This window comes from Aristolochia californica, unplaced genomic scaffold, assembly GCF_029961685.1.
Source record: "Aristolochia californica isolate CCGP_79_NKW_82.1479 unplaced genomic scaffold, dmAriCali1.0.hap1 SCAF_1, whole genome shotgun sequence".
NCBI lineage: Eukaryota > Viridiplantae > Streptophyta > Magnoliopsida > Piperales > Aristolochiaceae > Aristolochia > Aristolochia californica.
In genome coordinates, this window is record NW_027181770.1 from 5357292 (window position 1) to 5380310 (window position 23019).

General features: G+C 39.5%; 2 protein-coding genes and 1 pseudogene across 3 annotated transcripts; 2 read left to right on the forward strand and 1 right to left on the reverse strand.

The window, feature by feature from the left end:
- Positions 1-840: 840 nt before the first annotated feature.
- On the forward strand, positions 841-13176 carry LOC137943728 (thiamine biosynthetic bifunctional enzyme TH1, chloroplastic). Of its 2 annotated transcripts, none has more exons than XM_068789168.1 (10): positions 841-904; positions 1043-1325; positions 1508-1582; positions 2220-2295; positions 2382-2457; positions 3077-3211; positions 9532-9596; positions 10044-10171; positions 12138-12394; positions 12481-13176. In XM_068789168.1, the coding sequence occupies exons 2-10, from the start codon at positions 1098-1100 to the stop codon at positions 13013-13015; spliced, it is 1575 nt and encodes a 524-aa protein (XP_068645269.1). In that variant the 5' UTR covers positions 841-904; positions 1043-1097; the 3' UTR covers positions 13016-13176. The 2 variants fall into 2 exon arrangements, with proteins under 2 accessions (XP_068645269.1, XP_068645275.1); XM_068789174.1 differs by having other exon boundaries at positions 844-904; positions 1065-1325.
- A 715-nt stretch (positions 13177-13891) lies between these two features.
- LOC137945114 (probable (S)-N-methylcoclaurine 3'-hydroxylase isozyme 2) lies at positions 13892-14546 on the reverse strand (annotated as a pseudogene).
- Positions 14547-14926: 380 nt separating this feature from the next.
- Positions 14927-16548, forward strand: LOC137943742 ((RS)-norcoclaurine 6-O-methyltransferase-like). Its single transcript, XM_068789183.1, has 2 exons — positions 14927-15722; positions 15809-16548. The coding sequence occupies exons 1-2, from the start codon at positions 14976-14978 to the stop codon at positions 16100-16102; spliced, it is 1041 nt and encodes a 346-aa protein (XP_068645284.1). The 5' UTR covers positions 14927-14975; the 3' UTR covers positions 16103-16548.
- Positions 16549-23019: the final 6471 nt, after the last annotated feature.

Genomic DNA, 23019 nt, shown 5'->3' on the forward strand with positions numbered 1-23019 from the left:
CCTCTTACCTTTAAGAAATATAAAAAATAAAATAAAATTAGAAAATGACTTTTCTATTCCTCAAATAAGAAACTATAGGAAAAATTGACCAATAAAAACCAAAGCGGTTGTTGATTATTTACTTTTTACTTTTAATCATATTTTTATTATTTATAAAAAATAAAACCCCACAACTATTTTTTTTCATTATTTTCCTTGACGACATAAACACAAGAAAACCAATCAAATGGAGAATTAGTTAAAGGAAAAATAAATTTTCGATCCTTTTAGTTTTATACTGCAATACGAACAATCCCTTATAAAAAAATGTTACCTTATTAATTAAAATAAATTATTAAATGATAGTAACCATATCATGCTATGATGTCTACCAATCCCTTGTTTTGTTTCAAGGTATTGTCTTCTTTGTTCAAAAGCACTTTTTTGTCAATTTTTTTTTAATTGCTTGCCTTGTTTAAGACCACTCATGCACTCAAGAACTCAATTATAATCCATGTCACATACCTCACATTGCTCTAATTTTTAAGATAATATTTATATGCTATTTTTTAATATTATCTATCCTATCTATTTATTCATACAACTATAGAGAGTTGATCCAACACAAAAAACCATTTGGTGAAAAACATGCTAAACGACTATTAGGTCAATCATGATCAATAACTATCTCAATCATCACTTATGCCGACCTGGCTTACAACAGCACAGCTTGGCCCGTTGGGCCCATAAAACTGTAAAAGAAACGAATCGTGACCCAACTCCCAACGACCTCGAATCAACTCGATTACCCAACCCCGTTGCTACTCGGTCGCGACGGCCATCCTATCCTCTCATAGGGAAGGCTACTTGGAAAAGATTGAATTTTTTATTGTCTGCGACGCCATCTTTAGCCGTCCTCTTCCAGGTTAGCGTATCGCTCTCATCCGTCTCACTTTCTGTTCTATTTTTTGTATCACTTCTGCGTTTCGGGTCTTCTGTCTTCCTAAATATTATTACGTCGTCTTGTTCTCTCTAAAGATTGAGCTTTTTTCTATTTTTATAGTTGTTGATTGTGAAACCCGTAGGTCCTTGTTGGTCTGAATATTGTCGAATTTTCCATGGCGACGATGAAAAATGCAATGTCATCCAGAACTTGGTCCCTTCTTGCAACTGCGGAGAACAATTGGAATAGTAATAGAAAGGTTCCTCATGTGTTGACTGTCGCTGGCTCGGACTCGGGAGCCGGTGCCGGAATCCAAGCTGATATAAAAGCCTGCGGTGCACTTGGAGTCTATTGTTCGTCTGTTATAACTGCAGTTACTGCTCAGAACACAGTTGGAGTTCAGGTACTTCTATTTATAATTCATCTCTGATGGTTTCTACCGAGTAATCAGTGTGCTGAGGTACAAGTACGGTAACAAAAATTAAAATAGAAAACACAGGAAGCTGATAAGGGAGTGCAAACCGTCGCCTGCTATAGTGGAAAAGCGTTGAGACTGATGGAACTTTGTCTTATTTGTTGTACAAGGGAGTTCATCCCGTGCCTGAGGACTTTATTGCTGCACAATTGACGTCTGTGTTGTCTGATATGGAAGTTGATGTAGTAAGTCACCTGAATATTTTATTTTGATGTTTCAGTTGTGAGATTGGAAATTGTTACATATTTGTTTGAGAGCTTATCCACTCGCACAATCAATAGACTTGCTTCACAGACACGGAGATGTCCAAAACAAGCACTTATGGCACGCTGAATTGAATGTCCCTTCATGGGAGATTACTGATGCAATCTTCCTTATATTGTTGAACTGGTTGCCACAATCCTGAAGTTATTAACAGGGCACCTTAAACATTAGCAGTTTTTTCAATAATTGGATTGAAGAGGTAGAAAAGGTGGCACTTGCGAAGTAGACTCAGAGCCATTTGATACTGATTGAACTCTGCTTCTTGACATAGTCATATTGAATAAAAGCAAAAAGAAAAATCCTTTGCCTGTGTAAAGAGCAAATTATTTTTATTTAACAGAATCAATTATCGGCCTTCCTTCACTATGTAAACTTTTTTTGTAACTCTTTTTTTGGTTGGATATTGATGCCCTTAGTATTATATAATTTAAAATTAAGGATTAAGCCTGAAATTGTCCAGGTACTTTGAACTTTTCATGCATTTGTTAAGTTGGTTTGGCAATTAAATTTGTAGCTTGTGTGGCAGCACATGACAATTGAATTTTGGACATTCTTCAGGTAAAAACTGGCATGCTCCCATCTATTGGTATACTCAGAGTTCTGTGTCAAAGCCTCAGGGAGTTCCCAGTCCAAGGCATGCTCTATTATCTCAAAAGATTTGAAGTTATCTAAATTTTTTCTGAATTTCAAGTTGACAGGTCTTTGTGTCTCTAAAGGCAGCTTTAGTGGTTGATCCAGTCATGGTTTCTACAAGTGGGGATGTTCTAGCAGGGTCTTCTACCCTTGTTGGATTCCGGTACGGTTCTATTGCCTGTGCTGAAGTACGAATTTTAGTGCTACACATGATGACTCGATTTTGCTTCATATACATTCCCTTCGTATATGATGTCCTCTCTATTGACTCATGATATATATATATATTTTATATTCATGAACTTCCTGTAATAGAATTATGTCTTTTAATATTACCTATGTGTTGTGCTGTATTCTTTCCAACTTAATTAAAGAATCAAATTTCAACATGTGGATGTACTCTTCCTTTTGGTATGACTTCTATTCAATGAATCGCTACATCACTCCAAATTAGTTCGAGTCCTCAAGAAGCTTGTCCTTACAACAAGATTGACTGTCTATGGTTGTGTACAAATGGTTCATCTCTCTCTCTCTCTCTTTTTCTCTCTCTTGTAAAGGCTAACATACCCTTAGACATAAATTGGTTGAAACAGTTGATCGCTTTGGTCCATCTATTATGACAATAAATTTCTATATCTGGATGAGAAGGAATGATGTGTGAATGGGGAGAGTTTGGTTTTATGGCTAATGTATAAATTCTTTGTTTTGTGGTGCACTAGAGGGTGCCCAATGCTTAAGGATTTATGTTTAGGGACATGTGTATAACGAATTTTGTGCTGCAGGGATGAGCTTCTTCCTATGGCTGATATTGTTACACCGAACTTGAAAGAAGCAGCAGCATTACTTGGTGGGTTACGGCTGGAAACTGTAGCTGATATGTGTGATGCAGCAAGATGCATTCATAATTTTGGCCCCAAGTATCTTTCTTTCTCCCCTTCCCCCATTTTTTCTTTTCTCCATTTCCCCCAATCTCAGAATATGAAAATTGTGGTAATCTTCTTGTATTTCATGTGCTCATAGCTTGTGAAGTTTCATAAATTTATTTTGACATACTTTTTAATATAAAAAATGTTTTAATATTCTCTTTGAAAAAAGATGAAAAATTGAGTGAGAAAGAAGATAGAAGTGAGATGGAGAAGGAGAGAGCTCACTTGAGAAAGGAAGAGAGTAGGGCAAAAGTCAACCCTCCTCTCTCTTTTATTTATGGCTCAAATGACTTGGAGCACGATTACATAATTGCCCCTCATTACTTAAATCATATAACTCTCTGGCTACAAATCAGAATGACTTGTAATTTGGACCATGGACTTCTAATAAATACCTATCTCATTGACGTAGCTACATATTAATATAGAACATGTAAAATAATCAAAATGCCCTTATTTGATATTTAACACTCCCCCTTCAAGCTAGAGCATATATGTTTGGAAGCCCTACTTGTTACAAAATATACTAAACTCATGGTTACCCAAGGCTTTGGTAAAGATATTACGAAGTTGGTCCTTGACCGAACATATGGAGTAACAACTTTTTTCTTCATCACTATATCTCTTATAAAGTGGCAATCAACTTCTACAAGTTTGGTTAATGAAACATTGGATTGTTCGCAATGAAATAACCACCTAGTTATCCCAATACATAGTCATGGGTTCTGTAACATGTAATTTTAACTTCTGGAGAACAAATTTGACCCACATCAACTCATTTACTGTGTGGGCTAGTGATCTATACTCGCCTTCTACACTTGAACGACCACTACATTTTGCTTCTTACTCTTCCAGCTAATTAAATTTGTACTTACAAATACACAATACCCAGTAGTAGACTTTCTATTCTGCTAGGATCCTACAAAATCTGCATCTGAAAAATCACCTTTTCTAGGTAATCCTTTTAAATATTTCAAAATCCTTAGCAACTTCCAAGTGAACTTTACGTGGACAATCATGAACTGACTCACCACACCCACAACAAACAATATATTGGGATTTATAACAGTAGCATAAATCAGTTTACGAACCAATCTCCAATATACTGTTTAATCTCTAAGTTCATCACTGCCCTCATTATGAAGATCGTACCAACTTCCATTGGTCTCTCAACAAGTTTAACTCAGAGCAACCCATACTCCTATAGTATATAGAAACATATTTCCTTTGGGTTAAAAAAAACTTCTACCGTACTTCGAGCAACTTCTATCTCAATGAAATATGTAAGTGAACCCAAATATTTTGTTTAAAAATGTTTAGCCAGATGTTCCTTCACCTGTTCAATATCTTTTTTATCATTTCCTAACAAAATAATATTATCTACATACTCAAGTAAACCCACAACTTCAAATGATTTTTTCGTAACAAATAATGGGTGATCACAATGACTTCTAGAAACACCAAAGGATATTACTACCTAGCTGAATTTATCAAATCATGCTCAAGGACTTTGCTTGAGTCCATGGATTGCCTTCTTTAACCTGCACATTTTTCCTGTTCCCCCTTGGTAACATACCCAAGAGGTTGCTTCATATATACTTTTTATCTAAATTGTCATGTAAGGAAACATTTTTAATATCCAACTAAAACAAGGATTATCCTTGATTCATTGCCATTGATACAAGGATCCTCACTGAGGTCAATCCGGCTATTGGAGAGTAAATTTCAAACACATCTATACCATAAGTCTAGGTATATCTTTTGGCCAATCTTGCTTTATACTCGTCAATTGGGCCATCAACTTTATTTTTCATAGTATATATCCAATGATATCCCACAATTGTAACATCAGGAGGTGGATCATATAATATCCATGTGCCCTGTTTTTCATCTCAACATCCATATCTTGCTTCCACTAAGAAGATACCAATGCATCCTATACTGAGGATAGGGATAGTGCAAATTTTTTGTAGTGACCAACAAGAGAATTGAAAGAGAGAAAATTAGAAAATTTGATGTTTGGTTGATTTACGAACACCTATTTAACAACAACAGGAAAATGTAAATTACTTACCTAAGGATCCACAAACTAAGAGGATTCTGGCATAGGTGGGAAAGAGAGAACATTTATTTGTTTGTTATCCACCTTCTATCTCTAATGAACCTGTATGACTTTTGTGCTACAAGTTAGGCATGGGGCTATCAACATCCTTCATCAGACTACGAGCAACAATACTTGTATCAACAATAAATGGTATAGACTCCTTGACTAACCTAGAGAAGAACGAAACATCTTCAAAAATGTTACATTGGCAGATATAAATGCGTTGCTAGTTGAAGGACAATAATATTTATATTCCTCTTGTATACAAGAGTAACAGACACATTTGACAGCTTGTGGAGACAACTTATTGGCAAAAGGTCTAAGTACACGTACAAAATATGCACATCCCAAAGTACGAGGAAAGAGAGATAATAATGGACCTTTGGGATTGATTATTTGTAGAGGAAATTTTCCTCCATGTACAGATGAAGACATTTTGTTGATAAGAAAGTATGCAGTAAGCACCACATCACCCCAATAAGATTTTGGGAGATGCATATGGAGTAACATAGTATGAGCAACTTCCAGGAGATGACGATTTTTCCTCTCTACGACATTTTGTCGTAGACTAAACATAGACAAAGATTAATGAATTATCCCATGAAACTCACAAAAGGAATCAAATTTCTGATTCATAAATTATAGTCCATTGTCAATACGAAAAACACGAAGAGATGCATTAATATGACTTTTTATTTCATTGTAAAAAATCTGAAATAAATTGGATACTTCAGACTTATCCCATAGGAGCTATACCCAAGTAGAACAACTAAAATCATCAATAAAGAACACAAAATACTTATAAATAAAGACATTTGGAACAAGACATGATTCCCATACATCAAAATGTACTAGGACACAAAATACTTATAAATAAAGACAATTGGAACAAGACATGATTCCCATACATCAAAATGTACTAGGACACAAAATACTTATAAATAAAGACATTTGGAACAAGACATGGTTCTCATACATCAAATGTACTGTTTCAAACAAGCTACTACTACTACTTGTCTAACTTAAAGGAAACAAAGTCTGATGATGCTTATCGAGTTGACATGATTCACAGTGAAAAGATAAACTTGATGGTAAATCTGGAAATAATTGAATCAACTTTACTGGAGAAAGATATCCTAATCGTAGATGCCATTGAAATGAAGAGACTGCAACATGGAATGTGGATGGAGTCTTTTGTGGTGAGCCTTCTACATGATGAAGTCCATTTCTCTCATACTTTGAACCAATCATCCTCCTTGTCTTGAAATCCTTACACACACGATGAGTAGGATAAAACGTTGCTGAACAATTCATAGATATCGTGAGTTGACTAACTAATAGGAGATCAATAGGAAACTTGGGAACAAATTGTACTAAGTGTAATGGCAGAAATGATGTAGTCTGAATTTCACATACTCCATGGACAAGAGAAACGGACCCATTAGCAAGGGTGACTTGTTTAAACAGAGATGGACTAATATTTGTGAAGACAGAGGACATACTTGAGATGTGTGATGATGCTCCGGAGTCAATAACCTAGGAAGAAATAGGAGTCATATAAGGCATGTGTATATGAACTGGAAAGAGTGGCTGTAGGAAGTGTAGGTTAAGCTATAGATGTGAAGGAGGTTATGCTAGCTGCTGAAGTTCATTAGGAGAACCAGGGACAATACCAACTACTCGAGTAGAAGAGGTCTCACTGCTATCATAAACAATAAAGTTGGCCCATGCTGGTTTACCAAACTTGTCCCAACACTTATTTGAAAAATGGTTGTGTGTCTACAATGTAGAAACCTTCTGTCAACTTTACCATCACCACGGCCTCGACCTTTACTCGATCCATGACGGCCCCCCTGCCCCTACCCTATCCACTGTAACCTCTCACAGAGTTTGATTGTCCTTGAGTATTAACAAAAGCTGCATGAACCCCTTTAGATTCCTTGCTATCTTTGGATGTTATTGCTGTGTCTGCACATATCACCCTATTGAAGGCTTAGGAGAGTGATGGAATATGATTTAAGGCAGGTAACTGGGCTGGAATTGCATTAAATTCTGGTCCCAAGCCATTTCGGATTATTGCTACAAGAATCTGTCCCAATGGAATTGCATTAAATTCTGGTCCCAAGCCATTTCGGATTATTGCTACAAGAATCTGTCCCAATTGCTTTATAAAGCTCCTTTTAATCAGTGATGAAGAGATGAAAAATGCTAATTTCCTGCACAGGACTCTATAGCTCACTATAGTTTTTAGTCACTGTTCTTTCACCTGTTTTCCTACTGAATAGACATGCAATTCATAAACTCTAGAGAGATTACTCTTCGGCACATATAAAACTTTAAGGGACACCCATATTTTCTTAGTTGTTTCATAATTCATAATTTGACTCCTTAACTTAGAGTACATATTGTTGAGTAACCAGGTCATAATCTGGCTGTCCTCTCTTCCCAATCATATGTAGTCGGAAGCGGTGGATCATCCTTGATAATTTTAGACTTTCTTTTAGCCTTCTAGTAAATGCGCATAGACTTATATCAACCTAGATGATTCTGACCATTCACCTTTTCTATAGTGATAACAATAGTATCTTTTCCCTCAGAACTTCCAAACTCTCTCATAAGAGTTATCTTACTTAAATTAGCCATATATGATAAAGACAAACACCATAGCAATGATTGATATCAAGCAGAAATCACTGTCTACGTAGGCAGTGTAGGCCTCACTTCAACAATCTGAGCATAATCATGTAAATCCACACTCAATAGTACCAATTGATACCCTAAACAAGTAAAAAAATATCCAAAAATATGCTAACGTCTGCCTTATTATGGGTGACACAGACAAAGGAAAGGGACCCTGCGTACACTCCAATTGGGAAAAATCCCAAGTCAACCCTCTCGGGGCATTGGTCAAGCATATAACTGCTCAATAGGCAACACAAGCTATCAACTCTAGGGTTATGGCACAAGAAAAAAAAAGGGAAAAAAATCTAACCTTGACTTTCAATCAACAAAAAATTCTTATAGAAGGAACAAGGAAAGCTTATAGGCTCTGAATCTGGACCTTACTGTTTTGATACCACGAAAAAAGATGAAAATTTGGGAAAAAAAGAAGATCGAAGTGAGAAGAAGAGATAGAGAAGGAGATAGCTTGTTTGAGACAGGAAGAGAGTAGGGAAAAAGTTGACCCCCCTCTCTCTTTTATTTATTGCCTGAGTGACTCGTAGTTAGATTACATAATTGCCCCTCATCACTTAAAATCACATAACTCTCTAACTAGGCATCAAAATGACAAGTAATTTGAGCCATAGACTTCTAAAAAATACCTAATCTAACTGACCCAACTACAAAATAATATAGAACATGTAAAATGATCAAAATACCCTTACTTGATATTTAATACTTTTTTTTTAACTATGAAAATGGGGTTGTGTTCGCTACCTCATTGTCCTGTTGACTCTTGCTTATTATTTTTCTGTTGAGGAATAGTCCCACATGGATTAGTGAGTACAAAGATCTTGAGCTTATTAGTTGGGAAAGAGGTTTCCTAAGTTCGCTAGTCATTTTGGGATGGGCCTTGGACCCAAACTTCACATGATATCAGAGTAGGTACTCGTACGTGGGCGTAGTTCTACACCTAAACTATTTACTTGTAGAACCACAAAAGAGGGCCTACACCTAAACTATCCACTTGTAGAGCCACAAAAGAGGGCCTACACCTAAAACTATCCACTTGTAGAGCCACAAAAGAGGGCCTACACCTAAATTGTCCACTTGTAGAGCCACAAAAAGAGGGCCTACACCTAAATTATCCACTTGTAGAGCCACAAAAGAGGGCTTACACATGAGGGGGAGTGTTAAGGAATAGTCCCTCATGGATTAGTGAGTATAAAGATATTGAGTTTATTAGTTGGAAAAAAAGTTTCTTAAGTTGACTAGTTATTTTGGGATGGGCCTTGGACTCAACTTCACACTTTCCAACCGGAAGCTTTACAGAGACAACAATTCACTATTTGTATTTAAATTCTAGCCCCAAAGTATCATTTTTAGACACTTATTTTTACATTTAAAATGGGCTACTCAGTGACTTGAGTTCAAATTAGTGCTTACAGTTATGGTACTGTAGACACGAAAGGGGTTAATTGTGGAGAATGTTGCAACTTATGGCACTTTAGCTATCAAAATATTTAACTGATGTTTTCATTTTCAGAAATGTGCTTGTAAAGGGTGGAGATCTTCCTGATACATCAGATGCCATTGACATATTCTTTGACGGTATGGTTTACATCTTTGTTGCACAGCCTCATGCAGCATTCACATCCTACAACTTAAGCATAGTTAGAGACAGATGGTTTCTTTTCCTAGGAATAACAAGTGATAAAACAGAATGCATCAGACAGCCTCGACACCAATTGGTAGAGCAGAATGTATCTGAACATTACATAGTTGGGATATGGCACTGACATTCATAGTGATTCACAATTGCTTGCACATAATATATCCGAGCCTGACATAATCAGGACAAGATACTAATGTTGATGACAGCTTAATGTGCTGCTCGAAAAGAAAAAAAGATGCAATACAAGGCAGCTATGAATCTTTATTAAACTGAGTTTAGCTTTCCATTGAAATGGGTTTCTCGTCTATTTGGCTAGGCGAGAAATGAGTCAAATGCACGCAATTGAAATGCCTCTTAATCCATTATGTTGGTTGGTTATGTAGGGAAACAGTTTCATGAATTTAGTGTATCTCGCATAAAAACTCGTAACACACACGGGACAGGTTGTACTCTGGCATCTTGTATAGCAGCTGAATTAGCAAAGGGTTCTCCGATGCTGCTTGCTGTTCAGGTAATTCTTGTTTGATGTTGATTTTAGGCCTTTCGGATTTCAGGGTTTTCAGGTTTTTCTTTGGCTTCAACTTGATTATATTAATGTTCAAATGTTTAAGATCTTATCTGAGCAAGAAAGATGAGAAAAGACGAGAATCGTTGCTTTATGTTGCATATGCACAGAAAATGAGGGATGTATAGAATGTGTTTGGTGTGAGTTGACTGCAGCAGTCATTAGTATTGCTCCAAGAAATGGTTTATGTCCTTCATGTTGCTCTCAATTCGTGACCAAATTGCTGATCTTTATGACTGTTCCCAAATGAATTTGAGTCCATGTATTTTGGTCTGCCAATGGTATGGTGGGTGGCTTACCCAAGGAGGGATCCATGCTCCAACACCTCGTTGTCAACATGAATCCCCCTTAAGTTGTTCCTTTTGATATTTTTTGGCTTAATTCTCCTATTTTCGACCAAAAAAAATATCCTTCATGTGGCAACCAAATAAGTAATTCTATGTTCTATAAACTAGTTCACTCTGACTTTAAAATGTCTTGGATTTTGATGTTGGCTTCTGTATTATTGGAGTTCTGATGCTCTAATGTGTAATTCTGAAAAGCTTCTTATTTTGCTTAAATAGAGAAGCTGTTTTGTGAAGTGCAGTGATCACTTAGGCATTTCCTCAAAGAAAAGCCACCTGAGTAGTTGTGCTTATGGTTGAATTTATGTAAAAGAACTTTGCATAAGTTTAACCCAACTCTTCATATGTCTTGTGGAGATTATTGCATCAGATGTTCACTAGGAGATTTTTTATGCTGTTTTTGTGAGTTCATCAGGCCAGACAGAATCCTTATCATGATTAGGACTCTCGCTTATTATCTATGACATGTGCGTGGTCCCTGATCCAATAAATTGTTGCACAAGTTTTTCAGCAGGGACATTTCACATATTCACACGCTGGCATATTGCAGTCCTCTTAGCTTGTCGCAAGGCACTAGCTATTGGGCCCATATTTATCTATCCATACATCTTACACAAAATCTTAGTTCAGAGGTGTTTCTTCATTACTGGATGTCCTAGTGAGGCTCTAATGCTGAGACCAAAATCCATGTTTTGGTCGTTCTATTCGATGGGTTTATATCGGGTTTCCAGGTCTAGTGAGGCTCCAACTCTGGGACCTCAATTTTGAAAACCCTCACCCAGACCACTGAATTGCTGTCCAATTCTCTAGTAGGTGTCCTAAGTGGAAGGAATTGAGTTTCTTCCCTTTAATCTCTAGTGATTTTATCCTTTTAAGTTTTCAATTTCTACTTTAAACAATTAGTTCTACATACTAGCGTTTCATATATATATATATATATATATAGTGAGAGAGAAAACGCTGGAAGGATATATGACTGCGACTGAAGCAAGCAAGGAACACTGAGGAAAGGAAAAATTACAATAGCAAAGTACGGAAAATAGTTACAACAAATAAACAACAAATATAGATATATCAACTCAATTACAGATGTGAGAATAGCATCCACCCAGTTAGGTAGCCTCTGCACTCCAGCTAACATCCTCCTCTCTTTGAATAACACCATGGTTGGCTTGGAGATCGGCTTCCTTGTTAGTAGAATTCAGGGGTGTGAAACCAAGTGATGCTAAACCCCTGACCAATGTCAAGGATCTCTTCCATTTGAGACAGCCACCTCCAAGCGAGTTTGAACTTGCCATTGCACCAGCTGAACAGGAGTTCGAGTCTCCCTCAACAATAAGAGGGTTTTCACAATGCACATCCCATGTAGGAATGCATGAGTTCTCAGCTGCCAAAGCATCAGTGCAAGCGAGGGGCTAGCAGAGGAGACCAACAATTTACCCTCCCAATTCCTCATGATATGATGCTGCAAGATTTCTTATTCTAGGATTGTATTATTTTGTTGCAAGAATTCCTAGTTTGACTGTTCTTGACCAACTTGTATTTGAAAATTCATTTCCTTAATACAGGAGGCCAAGCGTTTTGTTGAGAGTGCACTTCTGTACAGCAGAGACATGGTCATTGGTAGAGGGCCCCAGGGACCCTTTGATCACCTATTCAAGCTTAAAAATGATGTATTCACATCATATAGAGGACAGCACTTCGATCCCAACAGTCTATTCCTTTATGCGGTGACGGACTCTCGAATGAATACGAAGTGGGGTCGCTGTATTACTGATGCTGTCAAAGCTGCCATAGAAGGAGGTGCCACTATCGTCCAACTAAGGTGAGTTTTCTGAGTTGTCCCTTTCATGTGAGAAAGTAAATTTAAATACTTGGGGAATACCATAGCCAAAAGAGAGGTTTTTACAGGGAAAAGGAGGCAGAGACACTTGACTTTTTAGAGGCAGCTGAGGCATGCAAGAAGATCTGCCAGTCCAGTCGCGTTCTTCTTATAATAAACGATCGAGTGGATGTCGCGCTTGCTTGTGATGCAGATGGCGTCCATGTTGGCCAATCAGATATGCCTGCTAATAAGGTTCGCAAGCTTTTAGGGCCCAATAAAATTATTGGAGTGTCGTGTAAAACACTGGAACAAGCTGAACAAGCCTGGCTTGATGGTGCTGATTACATTGGCTGCGGTGGAGTCTTCCCAACGACCACTAAGGCAAACAATCGAACTATTGGTCTAGATGGCCTGAAAGCACTTTGTTCAGCTTCAAAGTTGCCTGTGGTGGCCATTGGAGGTATCAACAAAGGCAATGCAGGTTCTGTCATGGAGCTGGGTGTCCCAAATCTGAAAGGCGTAGCAGTTGTGTCTGCTTTGTTTGATCAGCAATGTGTTCTCACTGAAACTCGCAGTCTCCACTCCTTGCTGATGGGCTTCTTGGCATCAACAAAGGAATGATTGTTTTCCTTTTCCATTTTATTTAATTATTTGAACAGTTGGAAGCAATATAATTTGAAGCTGTGTCAAATTTAATCTGGATGTTATTCAAAACGAAGGTAGTAGCCATTCCTCAATAGAAAAGGAAAAAAATCATTATCTGCTGCACCCAGCATCCGAAACGGCACGTCTTCCCACTTTGTTCACTGCAGGTCAGTAGGGTCTTGATTTGGTGACTGCTAACAATGGCGGATCCTTCTGCAGGGTCAGACCGAATTTCTCTTCCATGACCAGTTCAAAGGGATGGGCCCCACCAGGTAGGCCCCACTCAAAGTAGAGGACAAAAGACGCCACGATCAGATGAATGAACTGAGTCGCCAACGGCAGGCCCGGGCAAATCCGCCTACCTGCTCCGAATGGAATGAGCTGGAAATCGCTTCCTCTGTAATCCACATCCTAGTTAAAGGAACCGATCCGGAGAGAAGGCGAGGGGGTCCTTCCAAGTGGTAGGGTCCCGTCCTATGGCCCCACGCATTGACCATGATCTGACAGTCTCGAGGCGTTAGTGAGGGCACAACATGGACCTAAGACCGTGCTGAGCGAGGCGTGGGCGTGGGGACCAACACCGCCCACTTCTACTCCAAACACGCCCCATAAACAGTGATACCAACCCCGCATTCGGGAGGATTCGAAAGCGGGGTAAACCTTGCTCTGATACCATGTTGAACCATGTGCACCAAAACCTCGAGGTGTTAGTGAGGGCGCAACATGAACCTAAGACCGGGTTGAGCGCCAAAACCTCGAGGTGTTAGTGAGGGTGCAACATGGACCTAAGACCGGGCTGAGTGCCAAAACCTCGAGGTGTTAGTGAGGGCGTATCATGGACCTAAGACCGGGCTAAGCGTGAATCTCAACATTCAGTTCGGTTATGAGGGTTGACATGATTTGAGGGTTTTTGATGAGTTCAGCTAGGGCCCACTCTATGGTGGATGCACTTGTCCGAACTTGTATTAGCATCCAACAAACACTAACGAAGTCTTGAAAGGAGTCATCTCCCTTTCTCTCTCTACGTTCTCTCAGAATCAGTCCAAATATCATGAATATGCTTGAGACAATCAGCAACAGCTTTTCTCTGTCAAAGAAAATCAGTCTCCCTCAAGATTGGAAAATAATCGGCGGGGTTCGTGGAGTTTCCCAGCTCCATCAACCTCCATATATGCCCCTTCATCTCCTCCTTCCCACTACTCGGATCCTCCAAATCAAAGACATCCTTCGATAGAATGAGATTGCCGAAGATAACCTCCGCGAGCTTAATCACTTCCCTTTCTTTCCTCCTCAAGAAACGAACCTTTTCAATAACCTTCTCTTTTCTCAGGTGCGCCTGGGCTTCGATCATCTTGGGCGAGAAGATCTCGGTCCGGCAGATGCGCCGGAGCATTTTCCAATACTCGTTACACTCGGACCACACCATGGAGTACTCGACATGATGCAACTCCAGATGAATATATTTGGACCTGGCAAATTGACATGGCCAAGATTGAATGAGCTTCATTAACGATCAGATTTCCTCAATCAGGGGTTTAAGAGATCCAGACTCTTGTCCTTTACTTGATTGGTGGGATCTAGTTTAACTTCTCCCTTGATGCAGTTAATATGAGCCCTTTCTATATCCATTGTTAAGGGAGTTAATTGGGCAATGATGGTGGTTGATGAATAAGAATTAGGCAACATACTTTCAACTGAGAGGCCTATGAGATCTCATTGCAGGAGCACGATGAGATCTTACACGCTTCTCATGCTACTACTTGTTACCATATATTTTCCCACCCACGAGATTCTCGTCCTGGTCACGTGGGCGGGCGTAAAATCGCCAGTGGAAAATATATGTAATCCGTTGTTATTAAGAGGTCCGCCTTTGTCTCTCTCGGCAGGTATCGGAGGAATATACCAAGACGGGATACCCTATTAGCAGAGAGAGACCATGGAGCTACTCAACGGAGATCAATCGGCTCAGGCGAAGGTCTGGAAGTTCATCTACGGTTTTGCCGACTCACTCGTCCTCCGATGCGCCGTTGAACTCCGCCTCGCCGACATCATCCATTCCCATGGCCGACCCATCTCCCTCTCCGACCTCTCCTCCCGCCTCACACTCCCCTCAGTCGACTTGGACCGCCTTTACCGCATCATGCGGTACCTCGTCCACATGGATCTCTTCACAAAGGAGACCCTCGACGGCGAGGACCGCTATGGGCTCTCCCCTGCCGCCAAGTACCTCGTCACTGGCTGGGACCAGAGCCTCGTTCCGACTCTGCTCCTCGTTACCGACAAGGACATGATGGCGCCACATTACTACATCAAGGAAGGCCTCCGCCTGGGCGGGCCTACCGCGTTCGAGAGGGCTCTGGGAAAGAGCATCTGGGAGTACTTGGGGGAGCACCCGGAGAAGAACAAGCTCTTCAATGCGGCCATGGCGTGCGATAGTCGGCTCATGACGTCTGCTCTGGTAAGCGAGTGCCGGGACGTCTTCACCGGAATTGGGTCCCTCGTCGACGTCGGCGGCGGCACTGGAACCGCTGTGAGGGCCATCTCCCAGGCGTTCCCGAAAATCAAATGTACTGTTTTTGACCTGCCGCATGTCATCGCCGAGATGCCTGACTATCCGGAGGTGACCCGCGTCGAGGGGGACATGTTCAAGTCCATTCCGTCAGCTGATGCCATATTATTGAAGGTACAGTAAGCTCTTAAAACTATCCCATGAACCATCACCATGATCGCTTCTACAACAGACTAAAGAAACTAGTTTTACCAATGCAGTACATCCTCCATGATTGGGATGACGAAGAAAGCTTGACGATCCTAAAGAAATGCAAGGAAGCAGTGCCTCGCGGAGGGAAGGTGATTATAGTCGACATCGTATTGGATACAGAGCCCGATCATCCTCAAACCCACTTGAGGCAGTATATGGATTTGGACATGCTTATAACCACCGGAGGGAAAGAGAGGACACAGTCTGAATGGAAGAAATTGATCTATGATGCAGGGTTTAAAGGGTACGAGATCAAACATATATCCGCGATACAATCTGTGATTGAGGCATATCCTAATTAAGACCGATTGCAAGTTCCTGTCGAGCCAGATGTGGTATTTGAACCCTTTTTCGTGCGCATATTTGAACCCTCAATTGTGCGACCTTCGACTCCTCTTCTCTCTCGACCTCCCTCTCCTCTCCCTCTCGACCTCCGTCACAGAGCACGGGAGGCCGAACCTCTCTCGATCCATGACGGCTCCCCTGCCCCTACCCTATCCACCGTAACCTCTCACAGAGTTTGATTGTCTTTGAGTATTAACAAAAGCTGCATGAACTTCTTTAGATTCCTTTCTATCTTTGGATGTTATTGATGTGTCTGCACATATTACCCTATTGAAGGTTTAGGAGAGTGATGAAATATCATTTCAGGAAGGTAATCGGACTGCAATTGCATTAAATTCTGGTCCCAAGCCATTTCATAATTTTGCTACAAGAATATGTTCCAATTGCTTTATAAGCTCCTATTAATTAGAAGGGGTGAAAAATGTTAATTTCTTGCAAAAGACTCTATAGCTCACTATAGTTTTTAGTCACTGTTTTTTCACCTGTTTTCCAACTGAATAGTTTAACATGCAATTCATAAACTCTAGAGAGATTACTCTTCTGCCCATATAAAACTTTAAGGGACACCCATATTTCCTTAGTTGTTTCATAATTCATAATTTGACTCCTCAACTTAGAGTACATATTGTTGAGTAACCAGGTCATAATCTGGCTGTCATCTCTTCCCAATCATATGTAGTCGGAAGCGGTGTATCATCCTTGATAATTTTAGACTTTTTTTAAATGACTTATATCAACCTAGATAATTCTGATCACTCTCCTTTTCTGTAGTGATAACAATAGTATCTTTCCCCTCATAACTTCCAAACTCTCTCATAATAGTTATCTTACCTGAATTAGCCATATATGGTAAAGACAAACACCATAGCAATGATATATATCAAGCAAAAATCAATGTCTACGTAGGCAGTGTAGGCCTCACTTTCGCAATCTGAGCATAATCATGTAAATCCACACTCATTAATACCAATTGATACCTTAAACAAGTAAAAATATATCCAAAAATATGCTAACATCTGCCTTATTGTGGGTGACACAAACACTAGACAAAGGAAAGGGAACCTGCGTACACTCCAATTGGGAAAAATCCAACCTCAACCCTTTTAGGGCATTGGTCAAGCATATAACTGCTCAATACGCAACACAAGCTATCAACTCTAGGGTTATGGCACAAAGAACAAAATGAAAAAAATCTAACCTTGACTTTCAATCAACAGAAAATTCTGAAATTCCCTTTCCTGGACAACTGAGATGTCAAAGAAGGAAAAAAGAAAGCTTATAGGCTTTGAATCCTGACTTTACTATTCTGATGCCACGAAAAAAGATGAAAATTTGAGAAAGAAAGAAGATCGAAGTGAGAAGAAGACATAGAGAAGGAGATAGCTTATTTGAGATAGGAAGAGAGTAGGGGAAAAGTTGACCCTCCCTCTCTCTTTTATTTATTGCCTAAGTGACTTGTAGTTAGATTACGTAATTGCCCATCATCACTTAAAATCGCATAACTCTTTAACTACGGATCAGAATGTCAAGTAATTTGGGCCATAGACTTCTATAAAATACATAATCTCACTGACCCAACTACAGAATTATATAGAACATGTAAAATGATCAAAATACCCTTACTTGATATTTAATACTTTTCTTTTAACTACGAAAATGGAGTTGTGTGTGCTACCTCATTATTCTGTTGACTCTCACTCATTATCTTTCTATTAAGGAATAGTCCCACATAGATTAGTGAGTATAAAGATTTTGAGTTTATTAGTTGGGAAAGAGGTTTCCTAAGTTGGCTAGTCATTTTGGGCCTACACCTAAACTATCCACTTGTAGAACCACAAAAGAGGGCCTACACTTAAATTATCTACTTAATGAGCCATAAAAGAGGGCATATACCTAAAACTATCCACTTGAAGAGCCACAAAAGAGGGCCTACACCTAAATTTTCCACTTGTAGAGCCACAAAAAGAGGGCATACACCTAAATTATTCACTTGTAGAGCCACAAAAGAGGGCTTACACGTGAGGGGGAGTGTTAAGGAATAGTCCCTCATAGATTAGTGAGTACAAAGATCTTGAGTTTATTAGTTAGGAAAAAGGTTTCCTAAGTTGGTTAGTCATTTTGGGATTGGCGTTGGACTCAACTTCACACTTTCCAATAGGAAGCTTTACAGGGACAACAATTCACTATTTGTATTTTATTTCTAGCTCCAAAGTATCATTAATAGACACTAATTTTTACATTTATAATGAGCCACTCAATGACTTGAGTTCAAATTAGTGCTTACAGTTATGGTGCTGTAGACACGAAAGGGGTTAATTGTGGAGAAAGTTGCAACTTATGGCACTTTAGCTATCAAAATACTTAACTGATGTTTTCATTTTCAGAAATGTGCTTGTAAAGGGTGGAGATCTTCCATCAGACGCTATTGACATATTCTTTGATGGTATGGTTTACATCTTTGTTGCACAGCCTCATGCAGCATTCACGTCCTACAACTTAAAGCATAGTTAGAGACAGATGGTTTCTTTTCATAGGAATAAAACAGAACGCATAAGACAGCCTCAGCACCAAATGGAATGTGTTTGGTGCGAGTTGACTGCAGTATTCATTAGTATTGCTCCAAGAAATGGTTTATGTTCTTCATGTTGCTCTCAATTCATGACCAAATTGCTGATCTTTATGACTGTTCCCAAATGAGTTTGAGTCCATGTATTTTGGTCTGCCAATGGTATGGTGGGTGGCTTAGCCAAGGAGGGATCCAATCTCCAACACCTCGTTGTGAACATGAATCCCCCTTAAGTTGTTCCTTTTGATATTTTTTGGCTTAATTCTCACATTTTCAACCAAAAAAAAAAAAAATCCTTCATGTTTCAACCAAATTAGTAATTCTATATTCTATAAACTAGTTCGTTCAGACTTTAAAATGTCTTGGATTTTGATGTTGGCTTCTGTATTATTGGAGTTCTGATGTTCTAATGTGTAATCCTGAAAAGCTTCTTATTTTGCTTAAATAGAGAAGCTGTTTTGTGAAGTGCAGTGATCACTTAGGCATTTCCTCAAAGAAAAGCCACCTGAATAGTTGTGCTTATGGTTGAATTTATGTAAAAGAACTTTGCATAAGTTTAACCCAACTCTTCATGTCTTGTGGAGATTATTGCATCAGATGTTCACTAGGAGATTTTTTATGCTGTTTTTGTGAGTTCATCTGGCCAGACAGAATCCTTATCATGATTAGGACTCTTAGCTTACTATCTATGTCATGTGTGTGGGTCCTGATCCAATAAATTGTTGAACAAGTTTTTCAGCAAGGACATTTTACATATTCACACACTGGCATATTGCAGTCCTCGTAGCTTGTCACAGGGCTCTAGCTATTGGGCCCATGTTTATGTATCCATACATCTTACACAAAATCTTAGTTCAGAGGTGTTTCTTCCTTACTAGATGTCCTAGTTGAAAATAATTTCAAAAAACTCACCACACTAATCGGGGTGCTATTCTTTCATTAATTTATAACTGTGATATCCCAATTACAAGGATTTACAATTGATTACACTGGATTTGATTTTTATAGAAAATGAATGATTGAGTTTGATTAGTTCCTGTAATGGAGGATCAAATTCCTCTGCAAGGAAGGCCCTAAATAGGGCAATGATTCTCAATCAGTGCCTCTTACGGCAATATCTTCAACAGCCCCTCGCAAGCTAAGCATCGGACTAGGACAAACGTGTAGCTTGAATCGAAAAAATTGAAAGAGAGGCTGAGAGATGCTTTTGGTAAAGATATCGACAACCTGTAAGTGAGAGGGCACATATTGAGTGCGAGTTTTTCCATCAACAACAAGCTCATGCAGAAAGTGAATGTCTAACTCAACATGCTTGGCCTGCTTGTGAACAACAGGGTTGGAACTCAAGAAAATAGCGTTTTTGTTATCGCATAAGAGAAGTGGTCGCTCAGGAATGGACACTTTGAGATCACAAAGAAGATGTGTGAGTCAGATAAGTTCAGCGGCCGTGAGAGCAAGAGCACAATATTCAGATTCACAGCTGAAGCGAGAAACTATACGCTGCTTCTTGGCACTCCAGGAGACTAAGTTGTCACCAAGTAAATAGATTAACCCAGAGTGGAACGGCGAGTGTATGGACATTCGGCCCAGTCAACATCAGAATAAGCAATTAAAGATCACGACGAAATAGATGGACGGAAGGACAAACCATAATGGCGAGTGGAGAAACTGACTGATTGCGTTGACAACATGCACAATATCGGGATACGTGATGGTCAAATACTGAAGAGCACCAACAAGAGATCGGTAAAGAGTGGGATCTGAAAATAACTGACTATCAGAGGATAGATGTTGAGAAACCACCATAGGAGTGTGAACAAGCTTGCTATCAAGTAATTGAGCCCGAGCAAGGATGTCGCGCGCATATTTCAGCTGATTGAGAAATAGTCCATCAGCGGTGGGTGTAGCTTCAAGACCAAGGAAGTAGCTGAGGGAACGCAAATCCTTTGTAGCGAACTCAGAATGAAACTTGTTTGCAAAGCTATCAAGAAGAGAGGAGTTGTTGCCCATAATAATAATATCATCGACATATAAGAGCAAATAAAGGATGTCAGAGTGTCGATGAAAGACGAAGAGGGAAGGGTCAGCCCGACTGCAGTGAAAGCCAAGATGAGTAAGGAAAGAGTTGAACTGCTGAAACCAAGCTCGAGGTGCTTGCTTAAGGCCATAGAGAGTATTCTGAAGTTTGTAAACATGATCAGGAAAGCGAGGATCAATATACCCCGGAGGTTGTTCCATATATACTTGTTTATTGAAATGACCATTGAGGAAAACATTTTTAATATTCAGTTGACGGAGAGACCATTGATTAGTAACGGTAAGAGAGAGCACAACACGAATAGTGGTAGCTTTGATGACAAGAGTGAAGGTGTCGGTGTAGTCGAGACTTGGTACTTGTGTAAACCCCTTGGCGATGAGACGGGCTTTGAATCATTCAATAGAACCATCAGGCAAATGTTTGGTCCAAAATACCCATTTAGAACCCACAATATTGGTATGAGCCGATCGAGGTACTAAAATCCAGGTACAATTATTTTGTAGAGCTTGAACTTCTTCATCCATAGCAGCAAGTCAGGCAGGATTTTTGGCAGTTGATTTGAATCCTTTGGGAGCAGTAGAGGTCAAGAGAACATAAAGTAGACTAGAAGAGCCAGAGTAAGCAAGATGAGCCGAGTGACGAGATTTGAAAATACCAGCCTTGGCGCGTGTGAGCATAGGATGAGATCTCATCGGGAGTGCAGTAACAGGAGTAGTAGGTCCAGGCGGACCAAAATCTGTGGGCGGCAGAGGCTGACCTGTAAGAGAATCTGTGGCTTGCAAAGACTCATCCACAAGATCAGTACAAATAACACATGGACGAGAGCAGGATGGAGTAATGTGCTGGGAATGGGGCGCCGGAAGAGATGGGGACATAACTGTAGGAGATTGACTGGGTTCTAGAAAGTTGGAGAATTAAAGAGAGGTGAGGAGTTGAGCCTGAGAAGAAGCTAAGGAGGGGAAAAATGTCTCATCGAATTGAGTGTGTCTGGTGATATATATCCTAGAAGTAATGGGATCAAGACAACGATAGCCTTTATAAGATGAGCAATACCCCATAAAGAGACATGGAAGATTACGCGAGGAAAATTTGTTAGGCATATAATCACGTAGATAGGGATAAACGCGACAACCAAAGGGATGGAAATTTACAAAATTGGGAGAAAAACCATAAATAATTTCAAAGGGGGACTTACCTCTGAGAAGTCGTGTTGCAAACGGTTGATGATGTAGATAGCAGTGCTAAAAGCGTCGACCCAGAAACGAGGAGAGATGTGAGAATGGAAAAGTAGAGCCAAACCAGTTTCAGTGACATGAAAGTGTTTTCGTTCAGCGCGACTGTTTTGAACAGGAATATATGGACATGATAGTTGATGATGAATGCCAGATTGATGAAGGTGTTTTTTAAAACAATTGCTTGTAAATTCTGGACCACCATCACTTTGGAAAAATTTGATATGAGCAGAATATTGATTTTCCACAAATTTTTGAAATTGAAGAAAGATATCGTAGAAGTCAGATTTCAATTTCAATGGGTAAAACCAAGTAAATCAAGAATAATCATCAACAAATAAAACATAGTAAACAAACCCCAAATTTGATGTTACTGGAGACGGACCCCATATATCATAGTGAATTAATTCTAACACATGAGACGACCTTTTTTTTCGTTTCGAGAAAAAGGTAAACGATGACTTTTGGAAAGTTGGCACGTGTCACATAATTTAGGGGATGGCAATAAGGAGGAAAGAGAAAGCTGACCTTGTTTATTTAATAAAGAAAGAACAGAATGATGCACATGACCTAGACGAGCATGCCATAATTCATATGAGTATGAAGAGTTTTATTTTTCAAAACAAAAATAAAGGCTGAATTTCCACGTTCTAGCACATATAGGCCTCCATCACGTCTACCGGTTGCCACCACCTTTCCCGTTTGGCGATTCTGAACAATTAAAAGGTCATTAGTAAACGTAACAGATAAAAAAAAATCATTGGTTAATTTACTAATAGACAAGAGTTTTTTGGTAAGATGGGGAGCAACTATGACATTTAACAGTTTGAGATTTGGTGAAGGAGAAATATGACATGTATGGGTAATAGGTAGGGATGCACCATTCCCTACAATTACACGATCCTTACCCGTGTTGGATACAAATTGATCCAGCGCTAAATGGGCTGCAGTCATGTGGGCCGAAGTGCCTGTGTCAACAAACCAGTCGGACGAGTCATGTTGTTCAGACAAAGAGAGAGCCGAAAGATTTTCAGCGAG

What these genes read in the sequence shown, in the direction of transcription:
- LOC137943728 (XM_068789168.1), top strand. Translation starts at nt 1,098, where the DNA reads ATGGCGACGATGAAAAATGCAATGTCATCCAGAACTTGGTCCCTTCTT. An exon ending in CTGATATGGAAGTTGATGTA is followed by an intron (nt 1,583 to 2,219) that starts GTAAGTCACCTG and finishes GACATTCTTCAG; the next exon opens with GTAAAAACTGGCATGCTCCC. An exon ending in CATTGACATATTCTTTGACG is followed by an intron (nt 9,597 to 10,043) that starts GTATGGTTTACA and finishes TTGGTTATGTAG; the next exon opens with GGAAACAGTTTCATGAATTT.
- LOC137943742 (XM_068789183.1), top strand. Translation starts at nt 14,976, where the DNA reads ATGGAGCTACTCAACGGAGATCAATCGGCTCAGGCGAAGGTCTGGAAG. An exon ending in CTGATGCCATATTATTGAAG is followed by an intron (nt 15,723 to 15,808) that starts GTACAGTAAGCT and finishes TTACCAATGCAG; the next exon opens with TACATCCTCCATGATTGGGA.